The 16,833-nt window shown below is 41.5% G+C and overlaps 2 protein-coding genes across 4 annotated transcripts in view; both read left to right on the forward strand.

Annotated features, from left to right (window-relative positions):
- gss (glutathione synthetase) overlaps window positions 1-3,346 on the forward strand; it is a 29,373-nt gene extending 26,027 nt beyond the window's left edge. For all 3 annotated transcript variants that reach the window (XM_061736831.1, XM_061736832.1, XM_061736833.1), the window contains exons 12-14: window positions 104-290; window positions 3,129-3,255; window positions 3,295-3,346. In XM_061736831.1, coding sequence (XP_061592815.1) covers window positions 104-290; window positions 3,129-3,252 — 311 coding nt within the window. In that variant the 3' untranslated portion in view covers window positions 3,253-3,255; window positions 3,295-3,346. The remainder of the gene's footprint in view (window positions 1-103; window positions 291-3,128; window positions 3,256-3,294) is intronic.
- The window catches only part of LOC133456428 (NACHT, LRR and PYD domains-containing protein 3-like), a 687,319-nt gene that overhangs the window by 384,373 nt on the left and 286,113 nt on the right, over window positions 1-16,833 (forward strand).

Consider the following 16,833-nt stretch of genomic DNA (forward strand, 5'->3'; position numbering starts at 1 on the left):
AACCGAGTGACACATCCACTCCGGAACTGATCAATAACAATCATTGAATTGATGGTTTTTAATCTGTGAATCTTGACTCTCTCCGTCCGTACGTTCTGTTCAGGCAACAACATCTACGGGCCGGAGATCTGCCAGGTGCTGGGGGCGGTGAAGGGCTCGGAGCGGACGGCCTACATCCTGATGGATAAGATCCACCCGGCCCCCGCCCAGAACTTCCTGCTGAGGCGCGACGGCCCCCTCACCGCCACCAGCTGCCTGAGTGAACTGGGCGTGTTTGGAGCGTACGTCCGGTACGTCCTCGCCGTTACACCATAAACCCGCGTGGGAGGGATCGCTCACGCTTTCAGACTCGTCTGGAGAGAAAGACGAGAAGAGCAGAGAATCTCCGTCAATCAATCAATCTTTATTGGTATTTAACATTTAAACAACCAAGGTCGACCAAAGAGCTTCACAGAAGTTTGAGAACAAATAGATAATTAAACAAACACAGTAATAATTAAACACACAAACATTCAAAATTACTAGTAAAAACTAGGGGTGCAACAGTTCCGGTAGCCCACGGTTCAGTTTGTGTTATGTGCTTAAAGAGCTTTTTTTTCCAAAATTATCTGTTTATTTTGCTTGTCACTTTTCAAAATGTAAATTACTATAATTCTTTTAAGTCAAGTAGTATAGAAAATGTGTAAATATGATAACGTAGTTGAAATGTGTGCGGGAGGGCAGAACATAACGTGGGTGGAGTGTTTTCATTAGGTGACGAAAGCCCACAACTTCGACCACCGAAAAGGGCTGCAAATCTTTAGCAATGAACGCTCCGACTGCACGGGTTATTTTCTAGTGATTATCTGAAGTGGAACTGTCGGTCTGGTGGAAAGCATCTCCATAGACAGTTGTTGTTTTTTCGCTGGTGTTTCCTCAGCGAGTCACTCGATTGCAGAAAGCGTTAAATCAGGGTGTTGATGCTGGAGATGATGCTCGTGTTTCCTTTTGCGTATGGGACACGTCTCAAGCAATGTTTACAGACTGTACAAGTTCTGTTAACTGTTTTCACTCCATCGTTGTTGTATTCAACAGCGAAATCGAAATGATGCCACACCGGAGATTTGAATGAAGCCGGTGCTTCTTCTTCAAACTTTTGTCTCACAACCCCCCGCCTGTGCTCGCCATGAGTGAGGGGGGAGTGGGCGGAGCTACAACAGTGACTACGACTCGAGAGGAAAGCTTTTCTGCAGCAGCTGACAGGCACACAAACACGCGGATTGTAAAGCATTAATGCAAAATTAATGTCAAAAACTGAAAATCCGCGGCACACAAGAGCGTATTGAACCATGGAGGGCGAACCGAACGGTTGGGTTTTATACGGAGAACCGTTGCATCCCTAGTAAAAACCCAGATAAAATCCCAAATTGGTCAAAATTACCTCAAAAGTGACTATTAGTTGCCAGTGGAACGGTCCCCCCAAACCATGATCTAGTCCCTGGTACCTCTAATATCCCTTTTCCAACAAACCGGTTCCAGGGCTGGTTCTGGTTTTGGACCAGGGCTGAGTTTGGCCCACTGACAAAGAACTGTCTCCGGGCCAGAAGAACCGGTTCCAAGGTAGCAGCAACCTTTTACTGGTCTAGAGGAAAGAACCTCTTACGTAAGTGGAGGGGAGGAGTTATTCAGACCAACGTCAACAGCAAGACTGGGAGACGGAGACATTTTCAAATAAGAATGAATCTAGATGCAGCAAAGCATCATGGGAGGAGGAGGAGACAACCTGTCTTTTAGAGATGTTTCCACGGAGGAGCTACGTGGACCAAGTCCTGTTAGAGCAGATACCTGGTTGTTGCTGCAACTTTCACGCAAACACAGAGACGTAATGTCTGACGTGACTCCTCTTAGCATCCGAGCTGTGGAAAACAAACCGGTTCTCAGCTGGTTTCCAAGTTGAACGAGTTGTGAACCAGAACCAGCACTGGAACCAGTTTGGTGGAAAAGGGATAAAACGGATGTCCAGCGGAGCGTAAAGCTCTGCTAGGTCGATGAAAACTTAAAATCTCCCTTAGATAAGACGGGGCGAGGCCATTAAAAGCACTAAAAACTAAGTAAAAGTTTAAAATGGATTTAAACTGCACCGGGAGCCAGTGAAGAGAATACAGGTGTGATGTCATGTTTCCGTGTGTTAGTTAACGGACCAGCAGCAGCGTCCGGGCAAGCTAGAAGCGATTCAGTACAGAGCGTTACAGCAGTAGGGGCTAAAGTGGAAGAAACTTGGGTAACTAGCGCAGCCCCGGCAGCACTTGTTGGAGCTTTAGTTTCCATGGCGACGAAAAGAAACCTGACAGAAGTGCGTCTGTGTGTGAAACAGAACAACCAAAAGTGGGTTTTCCCATCTTCTGAGCTTCTGGGCGGGTTTTAAATAGGACTGGGGATCCATTCAAATGTCAAGAATCAATTAGATTCCCATTCTTAAGATTCAGAATCGATTATCAAGATTTGATTCGATCCGATCCGATTCCGATATTGATTTGGGTTAGTGTTATTAAAACTGTTTTTTCAGCTGTTGCATGAATTATATGACTGTAGTTCTGCAAAATATTAATACTAGTATTATACTGAGATTCAACAGCAAGTATTGCAGCTAATGATGCTGTAAGGACCAATCAGCTCCCAGAATGCTGATAGAACTGAAACAGAAACATCATGTGGGTCAGAATTACCAAACAGATCCAGGGAGGAAACAGAGACGGATGAAATCGCTTTTAATTTTTCCCATTTTTAAAAATTTGGTTTTTAGCATTTTTTGCAAATGTAACCCCGAGACAGTATATAAAGCAAAGAAATATAGACAATTTATGCAATTATAACTGAAAACTTTAAAGTTTTCATACCTTTTTAAACATAATTAAAGGCAAAAACATGGCACTAATTATGCTCATGTCCAACAAAATATTCCTTTTTTGGGCCTAAACCAAAAAAATACCAAAAGCTGTAATGTTATTTAGACATACTGTACGAATCGATTTTTTTTAGGAAATAATATGAGAATCGATTTAGAATCAGAAAATCGTTAGTATAGTTCAACCTAGTTCAACCCAGGCCTAGCTTCAAACGTGTCCCGTGCGATTGTGTCGTCCCTGCAGGCGGGGCGGAGAAACGCTGCTGAACGAGTGCGTGGGTCACCTGCTGAGGACCAAGAGCTCGGAGCACTCGGACGGCGGCGTGGCGGCCGGCGTGGCCGTGCTGGACAACCCCCTGCTGGTCTGAGACCTCCCGGACGCTGGTGTCTCTGCTGGGATCCCTGGAGACCGGACCTCCCGCCGGGATCCCTGGAGACCAGACCTCCCGGACGCTGAGGTCTTGTCCGGGATCCCCGTAGACCGGTGTCGGAGCTGCCAGAGGTTCACCAGGGGAATCCTGATCAGACTTTTTAAAGACACTGGTGTTCACAACACTACTCATCTCGATTCTGCGTTAGAACCGTAATTTAACTCAACCAAAGAGAGAAAAAAGAGTCTTAATTACAATGCAAAGTAGTTTAATAATAATAAATAATAAGATTTAATAAATGATTTGAGGACCATGATCCCTTCTGTTTCGGGGGACGTTTGTAGAGATCAGGGGTTTCCAAAGTCGGTCCTCGAGGGCCGGTGTCCTGCAGGTTTCAGATGTTTCCCTGCTTCAGCACACCGTGATAAAAGTACCTGTGTCATCAACAGAGTTGTCCAGACCTTGATGGCAAGCCTGTGACGATCGTTAATTAGAATCAGGTGTGTTGAAGCAAGGAGACATCTAAAACATGCAGGACACCGGCCCTCGAGGACCGACTTTGGACACCCCTGGTATAGATGCTTTTTGTGTTTGTAAACCATGATGATGTAAACTATGACGGAGAACAACAGCTGCAAGGGGATTATCAACTAAAGGTCGTTACCGTAACAAGTAAATCCGTGTTCTGTTAATGACGTTAGCCAGTGGCCACATATACTGTGTATATATGTAAGGGATAATGCCGACGAGGTGGACATGAACATAAATATTTGGACGACGTGGGGCGTGTACTGTCCGACGCCAAGCGGTTTGCCTCCTTGGAGATTAGTTTTATAACAAGCCACGGCTGAGCGACTATTTAATCTCTTGTCTGCAGCCGTTGGAACCTGGTAAGTTACAAAGTTTTTTAACAAGCCATAACTCAGTTTCCTTGGTAACGAGTCCTTGGTAAAGATATTCTAGTCCGCTCAGCTCCGCTCGGCTATTTTCTTTTCTCTCCTCTTCTGCATCCCAGTCATCAAAATTGTTAAATTCATCAAATAAATTAAAAGAAATTACAAAATCACTCATGTCTCCATCCTGCTGCAATTCTCTGAATCTCCGTTGCCGTGGTTACCACCTGGTAGTTGATCCAACGCAATGACATTAAAATTATCAGGAAATTTGACCAAACTTGTTTTCTAGGTGTAGATTATCACTTATAACCTACACCTGCCAGTAAATCAGAATCCAGTATTCACACAGACTGTGGTATAAATATGTGTATATATATATATATATATATATATATATAGCCATACAGATGGATTGCAACCTAAAATTGGAATTTTCTCTGCCGCGAGGGATCGTTTAATTTTGCAGCTCAAAGCAGGTGTTTCTGTCCATGTACAGCACGTAAAGGAAGAAGAAAGAGGCGGCGGATATGTTTGGTTTTTGTAACATCGTGCTCAGGTGGGAGACACATGTAGCTCAGTGCTTAACTTTTATTTTCAATCCACGCTATATTCTTCTGGTCCGTTCTCCTATATGTTCCCCCTCTAACCCGGTACATACATAGGTTCCTCTAAACATCTGTTCCCGCTACAGTTTTAACTAAAAGAAAAGGCAGAAAATGTCAGAAAAATAAAAACGTAATAAAGCTAACTGGGTAGTTTTCAATTTTATCTCTGTAGTCATTCATGGATAAAACAAGCAGCACTGGTGTCTAATGTGCTCCAATACAGCAGGTCTCAGAAGTTTATTTTGAACACTGCCAAAACTCTAAATCTTATACTTTAACTTAAAACTTAACTACAACTTAAAATTTGCTTGACACAAATGAAAGTTCAATTGAAACACGTGGGAAAAAAACCTAACCTTTTAAGTGATGTGTGTTATCAGGTGTAATGGCATTTTTAGGTTAGAAATAAGAACATTTCTTGGTAAGATCCTTAGTTTTTTGAGTGAATCAGTGAATTTGTTCGACTGGTGTAAGTTCAGGGTTTTAAATGTACAGCCATGAACCTACTATATTATATAATTTAGTTTTAGTAATGTCAATTAACATCTAACATCTTATGTATATTTATAATTGCTCTTTAACTAAACAAAAATATGTTTTATCCGATTACTCGATGAATCGATGGAATTTTCAGTAGAATACTCAATTACTAAAATATTTGATAGCTGCAGCCCTACAACATACAGAGGGGGCGACCACTACACACCAGTAGCACCAATGAGTAAAGGTTTATTAAGATGCATTAAGTCTTAAAAACAGCAGGTCTAAATACTTGTTTTACAAATGTAAAACCACCTTAGGTTATCTAGATGTGTGCATGAAGGGACATGAATGGATGCACCGTAGGCTGCAGGCTGGTCTCTGATGAGGAATCCTCCCCTCTGGCTTTGTTTTGTGTACATAAACACAGATAACAGGACGACTACACTCCAGTGACGCTTCGCCTGCAAAAATAAAACACACACGTGTTTGTTTGGTCTAGCAAGACACAGAATCCCCCAGTGGCAGTACTGGAGTTGAGGGGGGATGAGGGGGATGAGGGGAGATGGCATCCCCCCCTGAAATAAAAACGGTCCAAATCATCCCCCTGTAAAACTGCCATCCCTCCTTTCCATCTCTTATGTCATTTCATCAATGAATGTGGTTTTACTGCTATTTCAACATTTAGAGTCATCACCAGAAAAATAACACCAGAAAAATAACTTATTTGACAATTCTCACCTGTTTCAAGTAAATTTTCACTTGAAATAAGTAGGAAAATCTGCCAGTGGGACAAGATTTATCTTCTTATTACAAGCAAAAAAATCTTGTTCCACTGGCAGATTTTTCTACTTATTTCAAGTGAAAATCTACTTGAAACAGGTGAAAATTGTTGTTTTTTCCAGTGATGAGTCTTGTTTTAAGTGTAATGAGATTTTTTTTTTACTAAAATGAGACATTTTAACTAGAAATAAGACAAATATTCTTGTTAAGATTGTGAGTTTTTGCAGTGATCCATTTTACTTATCCTGTGAAGGACAGAGTCATATTGATAAGTTCAGAAAAGTGTTTTTTATTGTTGTGTTTTGATGTATTTGATGTAAGCCCAGTGGATATTTAAAGCTTACAGAAGGCTGCATTTAACTGCTGCTATGTCATTCCTGCAGTATTTCTGCAGGTGTTTTGGTCACTGCTATTATTTGTAATATATTATATTGTTTGTAATCGGCACAAATTATCTGTCCCCATAAGATAAAATCCACCGCCCAGTGGCTCTAAAACGGTCTTGATCTTGTCGGAATCCTTTCAAACTTTAGTCCGCCGGTGGAAAAGCGGTTCCTACAACCAGACACGTTCCTGCCCCGGGCCGTTGGCGCCCTCTGGTGGCGCATGCGCGTCACTGCACCACGTGGACATCTTTATTTACGTTTTGCTGCCAGAGGTGGGTAGAGTAGCCAAAAATTATACTCAAGTAAAAGTACTGTTACTTCAGAATAATATGACTAAAGTAGAAGTAAAAAGTAGTCATCCAAATAATTACTTGAGTAAAAGTAAAAAAGTACTTGGTGAAAAAACTACTCAAGTACTGAGTAACTGTTGAGTAACGTCTGATTTATTATTTTAACACAACCATTCAAACAGACAAAAGTACAAAATAATCATTTTCAGGCAAATTAAATCAATAAAATAATAAAATTAATTAAAATTAATAAAAAATTAATAGCTTAAATTAAAATAATCTTAAAGTAAATGTAAGTACTTTAATAAATAATGAAATAATAACAGAATAAAAAAATAAATTAAGCACAAGTAGCACAAAATGTCAAGCCTTTGTACTTTTCTTTTTTAACCAGGCAGAACTAGAACAAACATGAACTCATAGAAACTCTGTGTGTGTTTGAGTCTGTGTAAATGTGACAAAACATGCAAAAACAAACATTTTTCCCAAAGAATCACCCAGTGATGTCATGAGATTGACACGTACGTGGATAAAAGTGATAAAAGAAAAGTAACAGCTCAACGTAGCCTAATGTAGCGGAGTAAGAGGAACAGTTTCTTCTTCACAAATCTACTCAAGTAAAAGTAAAAAGTATAGTGATTCAAAACTACTCCTAAAAGTACAACATTTCCCAAAACTTACTCAAGTAAATGTAACTCGTTACTACCCACCTGTGTGTTGCTGCATCAACGTTTATGATTTCTTGTGTCTCCTATCAAACATTTACGGTGCCAGTGGAGAAAGTAAGTGAACCTTGAGCTTCCAGCACCTCTGGATCGGAGGAGTCCAGCAGTAGACGCTTGATCAGGTCACATTTGATGACGAATTAAGGCCCAAACCAGCTAACACCAAGGGGTTCACATACTTTTCTCGCAGCTTTACGGCTTTCCAGTTTCCTGTCCCCGTTTCATCATAATTCATCAGCATAAACAAGTAAATAAAAGCCTGTGAAGCTGCACGACTCGTGCAGATCTGTGGGAGTCCCAACTCCATCGTTGCCTTTTCATTGGCCACGGTTTCATGATGTTTTTTTATTCGGAATTAATTATTCCGAATTAAAATATTTTCCTTCGAGTTTACATGGAAATAGTAATTCTGAATTGAGGTTTACATGGAAACACGTTTGCTGGTCTTTCTCCAATTCCTCTCCAGGTCTGGGGGTTGGGAAGGTTCTGATTGGATAGGGGGGGGGACCGGAAGTTAAACTACCGGAAGAAAAACTAACTTAGCCGCTACAACTTTGAAAAGCTCACAATGTTTCCTGTTTCCATCTGTTCTTTTAATGATTTCTATTTATTAAATAAATGTTCTCTGCTCTTGACCAGCGTTTACTGCTGCTGCATCTTGAAACTTTGTTAGGAAAACCAGCCCAGCGCTGAATATAAGCGTCATGGAGACAGACGGGAGAGGGAACGAGCAGAAAGAAAGACCGGAATTAATTTAAAGAGGAATGAGTGTTTACATGATCGCTGAATTATTCTATTCAGATTTAAAATCAGAATAAACCAGTCACTTACTTCGGAATTAAGTTTATTTCGGAATGGACATTTTCATTCGGAATTAGGTGTCCATCTCCGTAATATTGCAAAGATTAGGAAAATCCTCTCGCAGAGTGATGCAGAAAAACTAGTTAATGCGTTTGTATCTTCTAGACTGGATTACTGTAATGTGTTGTTAGCAGGATGTCCAAGTAATTTGCTGAATCGGCTCCAGCTGATCCAGAATGCAGCAGCACGAGTGCTGACAGGAATCAGCAGGAGAGACCACGTCTCTCCAGTGTTAGCGTCGCTCCATTGGCTACCCGTAAAATTCAGAATCCAATTAAAAATGTTAATTAAAAATTAAAAATACAAAAAATTCAGTTTTGTACATGTGGGCCGCGAGGGCCGCGGGACTGCATAGCAACTCCCGACCAAATGAGAAGAAGACACTCAGCTAGCTGTACGTGTAATAGTAAGAGAAATGGTGTGTATTTACAGAGAAAATCCTTCATTTTGCACAGAGTAGGTTTAGATCCGCCAGGATCAGGGATCGATTACTTGGGTCTGCGCCCAGAGCGAGCGAGCGCGGCGTGATCATTTATCCCGGCGCGTCCCCGCGGCCGGGGAGGTCGATGCCGCTCGGGCGGCGGCTCTGTCGTTACTGCTGAAGGATTGTAGATTTTTTTAAGTTTTGTCCTCGCTCTATTTTTAAATATGCAACCCAGAATGGACAGATTCATCCTGGTTCAGTCTTCCCACTGGGACAAAACCAGTGTCTTATACATCAGAGACCGTGGCGTTCAAAGTGCGAAAGTGAAACGCCACTGAAACAAAACACAAAGTTTTTCATCAAACATATCCACTCAAGTCTGAACTGAAGTCACAGAAAAATAAACTGACCATCTTAAAACATCCTGCCCATGTTTGGGTCCAGATACAGCTGTGAAGCAGCTTTCTCCACAGTGAACATAATTAAAACTAAATATCGTTCCAGGCTCATCAATGAGCACCTCCACATGCATATGAGAACCTGACACCATCCAGCCCAGATTTAAAGTCCTGACAGGAGAAGTTAGAGCTCAGTTCTCTCACTGAACAACAGAAAGTGGGGGCATAAGATTATAAGAGGGGAAGAAAGAAAAACTGCAAAACTTTTAAATTGTTAAGATGTGTTTATATTAATTTAGTATAAAAATGTGTTGAGACAATTAACAAAGAAAAGGGGAAATTCAAACTGCTGGTAGAGAAATAAAATAAGATAGCATTTGAAAAATAAAATAAAATCTACTTTATTTTTAAGAGAAAAAAATATGTTTAATTCAAGTTAAACATGTTAATTGGCAAATATGTACTTTTTTAATATAACAGTCAGATGCAGATGTTGATACAACTATGAGGCTACTTGAATATATACACACACACACACACACATATATATATATATATATATATATATATATATATATATATATATTTATTATGATGTTCTGGACCTTCGCTTGAGTAAATTTTCTCTAAATGGACCTCTTAAAGTTTTAGTTGAATACCCCTGCTATACAGTGTTAATATTTAATGGGCCCCGGGCCACTCTGTACTGAAAAAATTGGGCCCCAAGGTCAGAAAGGTTAAGAACCCCTGTCCTAGAGTATCCAAATGTAGATTTGGAGGGCGGGCGTTCTGCTATCAGGCACCATTACTATGGAACCAACTTCCAATCTGGGTTAAGGAGGCTGACACCACCTCCACCTTTAAAACTAAACTTAAAACATTTCTGTTTAGTAAAGCCTATAGTTAGTGTTTAGTAAACCTCTAGCTGGTGTTGGTAAATCTCTAGGTAGTGTAAACTCTAGTGTGTTAGAGTCAGTAGTCATAGTTGCAGCTATAGAACAAGACTATAATAGTTAGTCTCAAATATAGCTTAATGGTAGATATGCTGCTATAGGCTTATGCTGCAGGGGGGCACCGACATGATCCACTGGGCGGTGCCTCTCACCCTTCTTCTCCTCTTCTTTTCCCTGCCTCTCTTCCCCATTTCCATTTTTATTTATTATAAATATCTCATAGCTATCGTTTTTGTCCATCGTTCCTGTAGTTTCTTGTGCTGCCCCCCCTTTTTTCTGTTTTGTGCATGTTTGCTGCGTGCCCCAACCCCCGGTCATCCCGCTGCTGCTTCCACATGCCTGCTGTGCTGCTGACGTCCCCAGTCCAGGTTTCTTCCTCCTAAAGGGGAGTTTTTCTTTGTCACTGTTTGGCTTAAGGCTTTTCTCCCACTAGGGGAGTTTTTACCTGCCATTGTTTATGTAATTATTGCTCGGGGGTTTATATTCATGTTCTGGGTCACTGCAAACCGTCTAGAGACAACATCTGTTGTATTAGACGCTATATAAATAAAAAGGAATTGAATTGAATTGTTTACATGGTAATTTTTAATCATTTTAAATCGGATTTAATTTTAATTCTGAATTAAAAAGGAATTAAACTACCCATGTAAACGCACTCATTGGCTCTGAACTCCCCACATCCACCAGTCTTGTTTTCGGGCTGCAGTTGCACCGGTCGGCCAGCAGGTGGCAGCAGAACCAAAGCCGTCCTGGAGCCCAGAGGGGTCTGGTCTCCCCGGGAGGAGGAAGGGAGTCCTGTTTTTGTCTCATCTTCCAGGTGAGGAGCCAGACTGGTGCTGACTCGCTCCGGCCGCTGGTCCGGGTCGTCCGGGTCGTCCTGCAGCGCTGCCAGGAAACGCTGCAGCCTTTTTCCAGAGTTTCCTGTTTTTCCCAACTCCTCCTCACCTTCACTGCTAAACTTAGACCCGAGTGGAACAAACGCTTATTGTGGATTTAATTAGTTTCCTGTGCAAAAAATAGATATTTTCTATTTTTAGCTGGACCTGTTTTCTCGTCCGCACGAGACCCAGATGTTGGACCAAATACGGGTCTATATAAGCAACTGGTCTGCATTTTATTTTAGTTTTAGTCTAGTCTTTGGATCAAACTATCAGTTTAGTTTTTATTAGTTTTAGTCACGTTCATTCTCCTTTTAGTCGTGTCAAGTTTCAGTCGACTAAAAGTGCATTTTGCAATATGCATTTTAGTAAGAATTGTCCAGGACCATTTTAGTCTAGTTTTAGTCAAAGATTGTATTTATCCAAACCCATTTTACAATTCAAACAAGGTTATCTTATTATTATATTATTGTTACCTTATAGACTCAAGAATTCATTCATTCCAGATACAGAAGACTCTAATTTGAGTTTACAACATATTTCTCACCATCTTTTTCTTACGGAAGAGTATTAGGGCCATGCAGGAGAAACAATATTTGAGAGGGAATTTTTTTTTTTTATTGTGCACTTCGATTTCAACATTAATGTTAAAATACAATTTCTATAAAAAAGTCGAAATTTCATGAATAAAATTGAAATTTTGCCTTTTTTCTCAACATTTTCAACTTTATTCAATTCTTTTTCAACACAGGCCTAGAAATGAAGACACATTTTAGCGGAGTTTTTATTTTGTAACCTACATTTTAGTCTGTTTTTATTCGTCGACGATATTGCATTACAGGACTGTCTCAGAAAATTAGAATATTGTGATAAAGTTCTTTATTTTCTGTAATGCAATTAAAAAAACAAAAATGTCATACATTCTGGATTCATTACAAATCAACTGAAATATTGCAAGCCTTTTATTATTTTAATATTGCTGATCATGGTTTACAGCTTAAGAAAACTCAAATATCCTATCTCAAAAAATTAGAATATTCTGGGAATCTTAATCTTAAACTGTAAACCATAATCAGCAATATTAAAATAATAAAAGGCTTGCAATATTTCAGTTGATTTGTAATTAATCCAGAATGTATGACATTTTTGTTTTTTTAATTGCATTACAGAAAATAAAGAACTTTATCACAATATTCTAATTTTCTGAGACAATTAATTATTGTTATTGTCACAAGACCAGCATTTTCGTTGCGTGTCGTCTCTTTTTTCCTCAGGTGATAAAGCAACTTTACAGCCTGGTTCCAGTAATCCTCCCTGTCATGTGACCCCCCCTCTTATCTCACCAGCGTCCGGTTCTCTAGAAAGCGTTTCCATGCGCGGCGGTTCTGCAGGCTGATAAAGCCGCCGGACTGCAGCTTCCATGGAAGACGAGTGTCGTTATCGCCGCCCTGCGTTTGCATTCTCTCCTGTTTCTGATTTCCATATCTGAGCCCAGCACGCCTGCCCCACCCGTCCCTTAAAATACGGAATTGTTCCGTAACTGGGAATTAAAAGTTGCGTTCCGTATTGAACCAATACGGACATATATTATGCTCTTATTTATTTATGTAATAATAAACAGGTGAAGGTCGGAAAATGTGAATATATTGCAAAACTTCATTCGTAGTAAATTCAACTAAAGGTGAAACAAATATATTATTTCCCACTACATTCAAAGTGAGATATTTCAAACCTTTATTTGTTATAAGTTTGGTGATTATGGCTCACAGTTTATGAAAACCCCAAATAAAAAATCTCAAAAACTGTGAAAATATTATGAAAAGAATAAACAATTCAATCATCAAAAGTATAAAAAATAAAGGCTTAACATATCTTGCTTTGCCTGTAATGAGACTATGTAATATACATGTATTAGTTTCACCTTATAAGTTGAATTATTTAAATAAATTAACTTTTACACCATATTCTTCACCTGTAGCTAATATTATACATCTGGGCTGATGTGGACGTACGTACCATAGGATGATATTTCAGTTGCTAGTATGTTTGTCTGTCTCTACAGTCATGCAAGTTCAATGCTATTAAAGCACTTTAAACTTTAAATCAAAGCATTTTGTTTTTTCATTTAGAATAAATATATTTCTATGCAGTTTAGAAGTTTTGGGGATGTCCCTTTTTTTTGGCGCCTGCGCTGCTGAAATCGGGGCGTCCCTTATTTTCTATTTCTGAAAAGTGGAAACCCTAACCCCCCCCTCCACCCTCGGGTGCTCCATCAGCACCGAGCGGCGCTAATATCCTGCCTGCTGCGCTGACGGACGCTCTCAACGGCGAGGAACTCCCGCCAACAGAAGCCTCGTCCCCCCCGAGGACTCGGGGGGGGGGGGGGGGCAGAGCCGTCCGGCCCGTCCAGGTCACTTCCTGTTTCCTGCCCCGTCCAGCTCGTCGTTATTGTAAAACCTGAGAGCTGCTAATCCCCCGTTTCCTCTGCTGACGGCGACCCGGGTGAAGGTTCTGGGGGGGGTTATGTAACCGATGCTCTCCCGGCCCGTGAGCAGTTTTACTGGAACCAACACCGGATTTCTAACCCGTTTACGGGTCGGACAGGGAAAAGATGCTCCCGGTCCGCCGTCCAGAGCAAATACGAGCCCATTTAAAAAGTAGAGAAAGACCACGGACTGTAAAAGTCCCGGGCCCGGTAGACCGGGCAGCGCGTCGCCCTGCGGGTAGCCCCGCACGATGGACCTGGTCCGGGTCGTAGGTCTGGTGGGTCGACCCGCGCTTGGACCCAAATCAACCTCCGCACTCGGTTTGGAGCCTTTTGAGGCTCGGAGGACGACCTGGGGACCTCCCGGTACCCGGTCGTTCAGTGGACGGCCTGGAGATACGGTGGTCATTTGGAGGACAACCCAGAGAGACGTCCCGGTACCGGGTCGTTCCGAAGACGGCCAGGGGACATCACAGTACCACATCGTTCAGGGGACGGCCCAGGTCATTCGGAAGACGGTCCGAGGACGTCTCAGTACCCAGTGGTTCGGAGGACGGCCCGGTACCGGGTCGTTCCGAAGACCATCCGGGGACGTCCCGGTACCGGGCCATTCGGAGGACGGCCCGGGGAAGCCGAGGTTCCCGGCCTTTCTGAGAATCCCCAACGTGGAGATCTTTGGTCTTCATGTCCAGAACCATGTTTGGAGGAAACCAGCAGAACCAGCGTCCAGCGCGGCGGGGCGGTGCTGGTCAGGGTTGTTGTGCCTCCCCAGGATCAGGGGTTGGTATTTAAAAAGAAAATACTAACCGAAAAATGTGCATATCTTTACACCAACCCTGACCCTCCCGTAGGAACATACTTAAGATATGGGGAACTGGCGACGCAGGTGGTGAGGTGGTGAAATGAAGCCAGATTCATGTCATACTTTTAATGTCATCACATATCAGACTTATAATATAATAGCGCTGATCGTGTCCCTCTGTGTGTGAAGCTCAGCGTCAGTCAGGACTCTGGTGCTGCTACAGCCGCGGTGCAGGACACGGCGGGAACCTCCTCTTCACCCACCGCGACAACCGTAGAGTGACTGAGGACAGAACAAATGAGTGCCGGGCCACTCTATGAGCCCCTAAAGGGACTCCCATTTTTTAAATATATATGAGTTTTACGCGCACGCGTAAAGCCTCAATTATGGTTCCGCGTTAAAACGACACAGAGCCTACGCCGTAGGGTACGCGGCGACATGCACCTACGCCGTAGGTTTCATGCGCGCACGTAAAACTCATATATATTTAAAAAATCCGTGTCCCTTTAGGGGCTCCGTACCTCTTGGCCTCCACCTTTAAATCACACCACTTCTTTTTTATTTCTGCCACAGATCTGTCCGTAGCACTCTCGGCATTTACAGCAACAACGACGTGCTGCCACTCACCTGCTTTCTTCTTGCTAGTGATGCCACTACTGTGACCACCAAATAATGTGGTTTTCCTGCCTCCACCTCATCCACAACATCTCCATCTCGGTCTCTGTGAAATTTAGTGGCACGGTGGCTCGACACGTCTCATTCATCCTGACGCACAACAGAAACACTTTGCATTGCCCATTTATGGTAAAAAGTGGGCGTGTAGAGGGCGGGGTATGAGGCGAATTCACCTGTGCAACCTTCCAGGTGGACTGTGATTTATAAAGAGAACATTGCGTGCAAGTCTGCATGCACACGGTTTTATAAATCAGGATTTTTTTGTGCACACGCCATTTTCGGCTTTTGGGCGCACGTGCACTTTTAGTCTGAATCCTACACACTCTTTTATAAATGAGGCCCCTGGACTCTCGCAGTCACCAGGGAAACTTCGAGGAAGACGAGACGCTCGGCGTAAATACGGGGAAACGATTCAAAGATCTGAATCAGCGCTTTGACCTTTTCTCTCTGAAGATCGTCTGTGATGAGAAACGACGTCTGTAGGGAAGTTCCCTGCAGCGACGCGTCGCCCACGCGACCTTTGAACCCTGACGGCTTCCTGGATATCGATCGGGCCGATCTCCAACTTCAATCGCTGGTTTTAGTGAAACCGCCTCATTTAGAAAAGAGGAAGAGAAAGGAAAGAGCAGAGAAAAGGGGGCGGAGCTACACGTTTTCATCACGGTTCCCTGACGACGTTAACGGAGCAGAAACAGAAGACGAGGAGGCTTCACTTCCCCAACGGCCCCCGAAACTGGGCCCAGCTTATTTTTAGTGAGGAAGATGTGAAAGTAGACGAACCGATTGGCCTTGAAAAGATAGTAAATAAACACATAAATAGACGGTTTCGGCGCCGGAGAGCAGAAACTCCGACGCATCGAAACCTGTTCACGATGTCCGGGGGCCGGGACGCCAGTCGGTGTCTGCAGAATGATTGACAGCTCAACAAAACTTCAGATGGGATGAAAAAACTGACAAATCGACAATAAAAGACTTCTTTCTGTTATAAAAAATAAATAAATAAACGAAATAAAACTGTTAGCGGCTAAGTGCCAGCCGCCAATCAAAATGTTTTTTTTCTAAATTACTTTTGTTGGAAAGTGTTGTTTTTTTTAAATTGCTTAATTTGTAATTTGTTTTTGTTTTTTTATTACATTAATTGAAATTTGATTTCAACAAAACTTCAGATGGCATGAAAAACTAGATCTGACAAATCGACAATAAAATAGTTATAAAAATAAATAAATAAACGAAATAAAACTTGCTGTGCCAGCCGCCAATCAAAAAAACTTTTTTTTTATTACATTTTTTTTTTTAATTGCATAATTTGTAATTTGTTATTTATTTTTTTTATTATTACATTAATTGACATTTATTTTTTTAGGAAAAAGGGACGGATAAAATAAGCTTAGTCTTCTTTCTGTTCCCTTTCATTCAAGGAAAGAGATTTGTTATAATTATATTGAACTGTTTTGTTCTTCTTTTAATGAATGAAATAAAGAATAAATAATAAAAAATAAAAAAAAATAAACACCACGCCCCCCAATTATTTACCCTTTTCCGCTATAAAGTTGATCATTTTAACGCCAGCCGCCTCTAGTGGTCACCAGAGGAACTGCAGTCTTTACCACTTCTGCTTGCTCCACGAAAGTTTCCCAAAATGCAATTTTGTACGAACAAATGGGGAATATATTGAAAGGCTGTTGTGTCTTTTCAGTTTACATTCGAGTTTAATGACGGAGCTTATTTATAAGGTTTTATTTCTAAGGTCAGGCGTTTGTGGCCGCACCTGCAGGCCTGCAATGGTATCGAGTAAAACTGCAGAAATACTAAACTTCTTTCATCAAACATGTGTTTTTACAAGTTTGAACAAGTCCGAACTTGACGTACTTTGAATTTAGGAAATCTTTTTTTTTATTATTTTTTTTTTTTTTATTTTATTTTATTATATATTTATT

The sequence above is a fragment of the Cololabis saira genome, chromosome 12 (assembly GCF_033807715.1).
Source record: "Cololabis saira isolate AMF1-May2022 chromosome 12, fColSai1.1, whole genome shotgun sequence".
Lineage (NCBI taxonomy): Eukaryota > Metazoa > Chordata > Actinopteri > Beloniformes > Belonidae > Cololabis > Cololabis saira.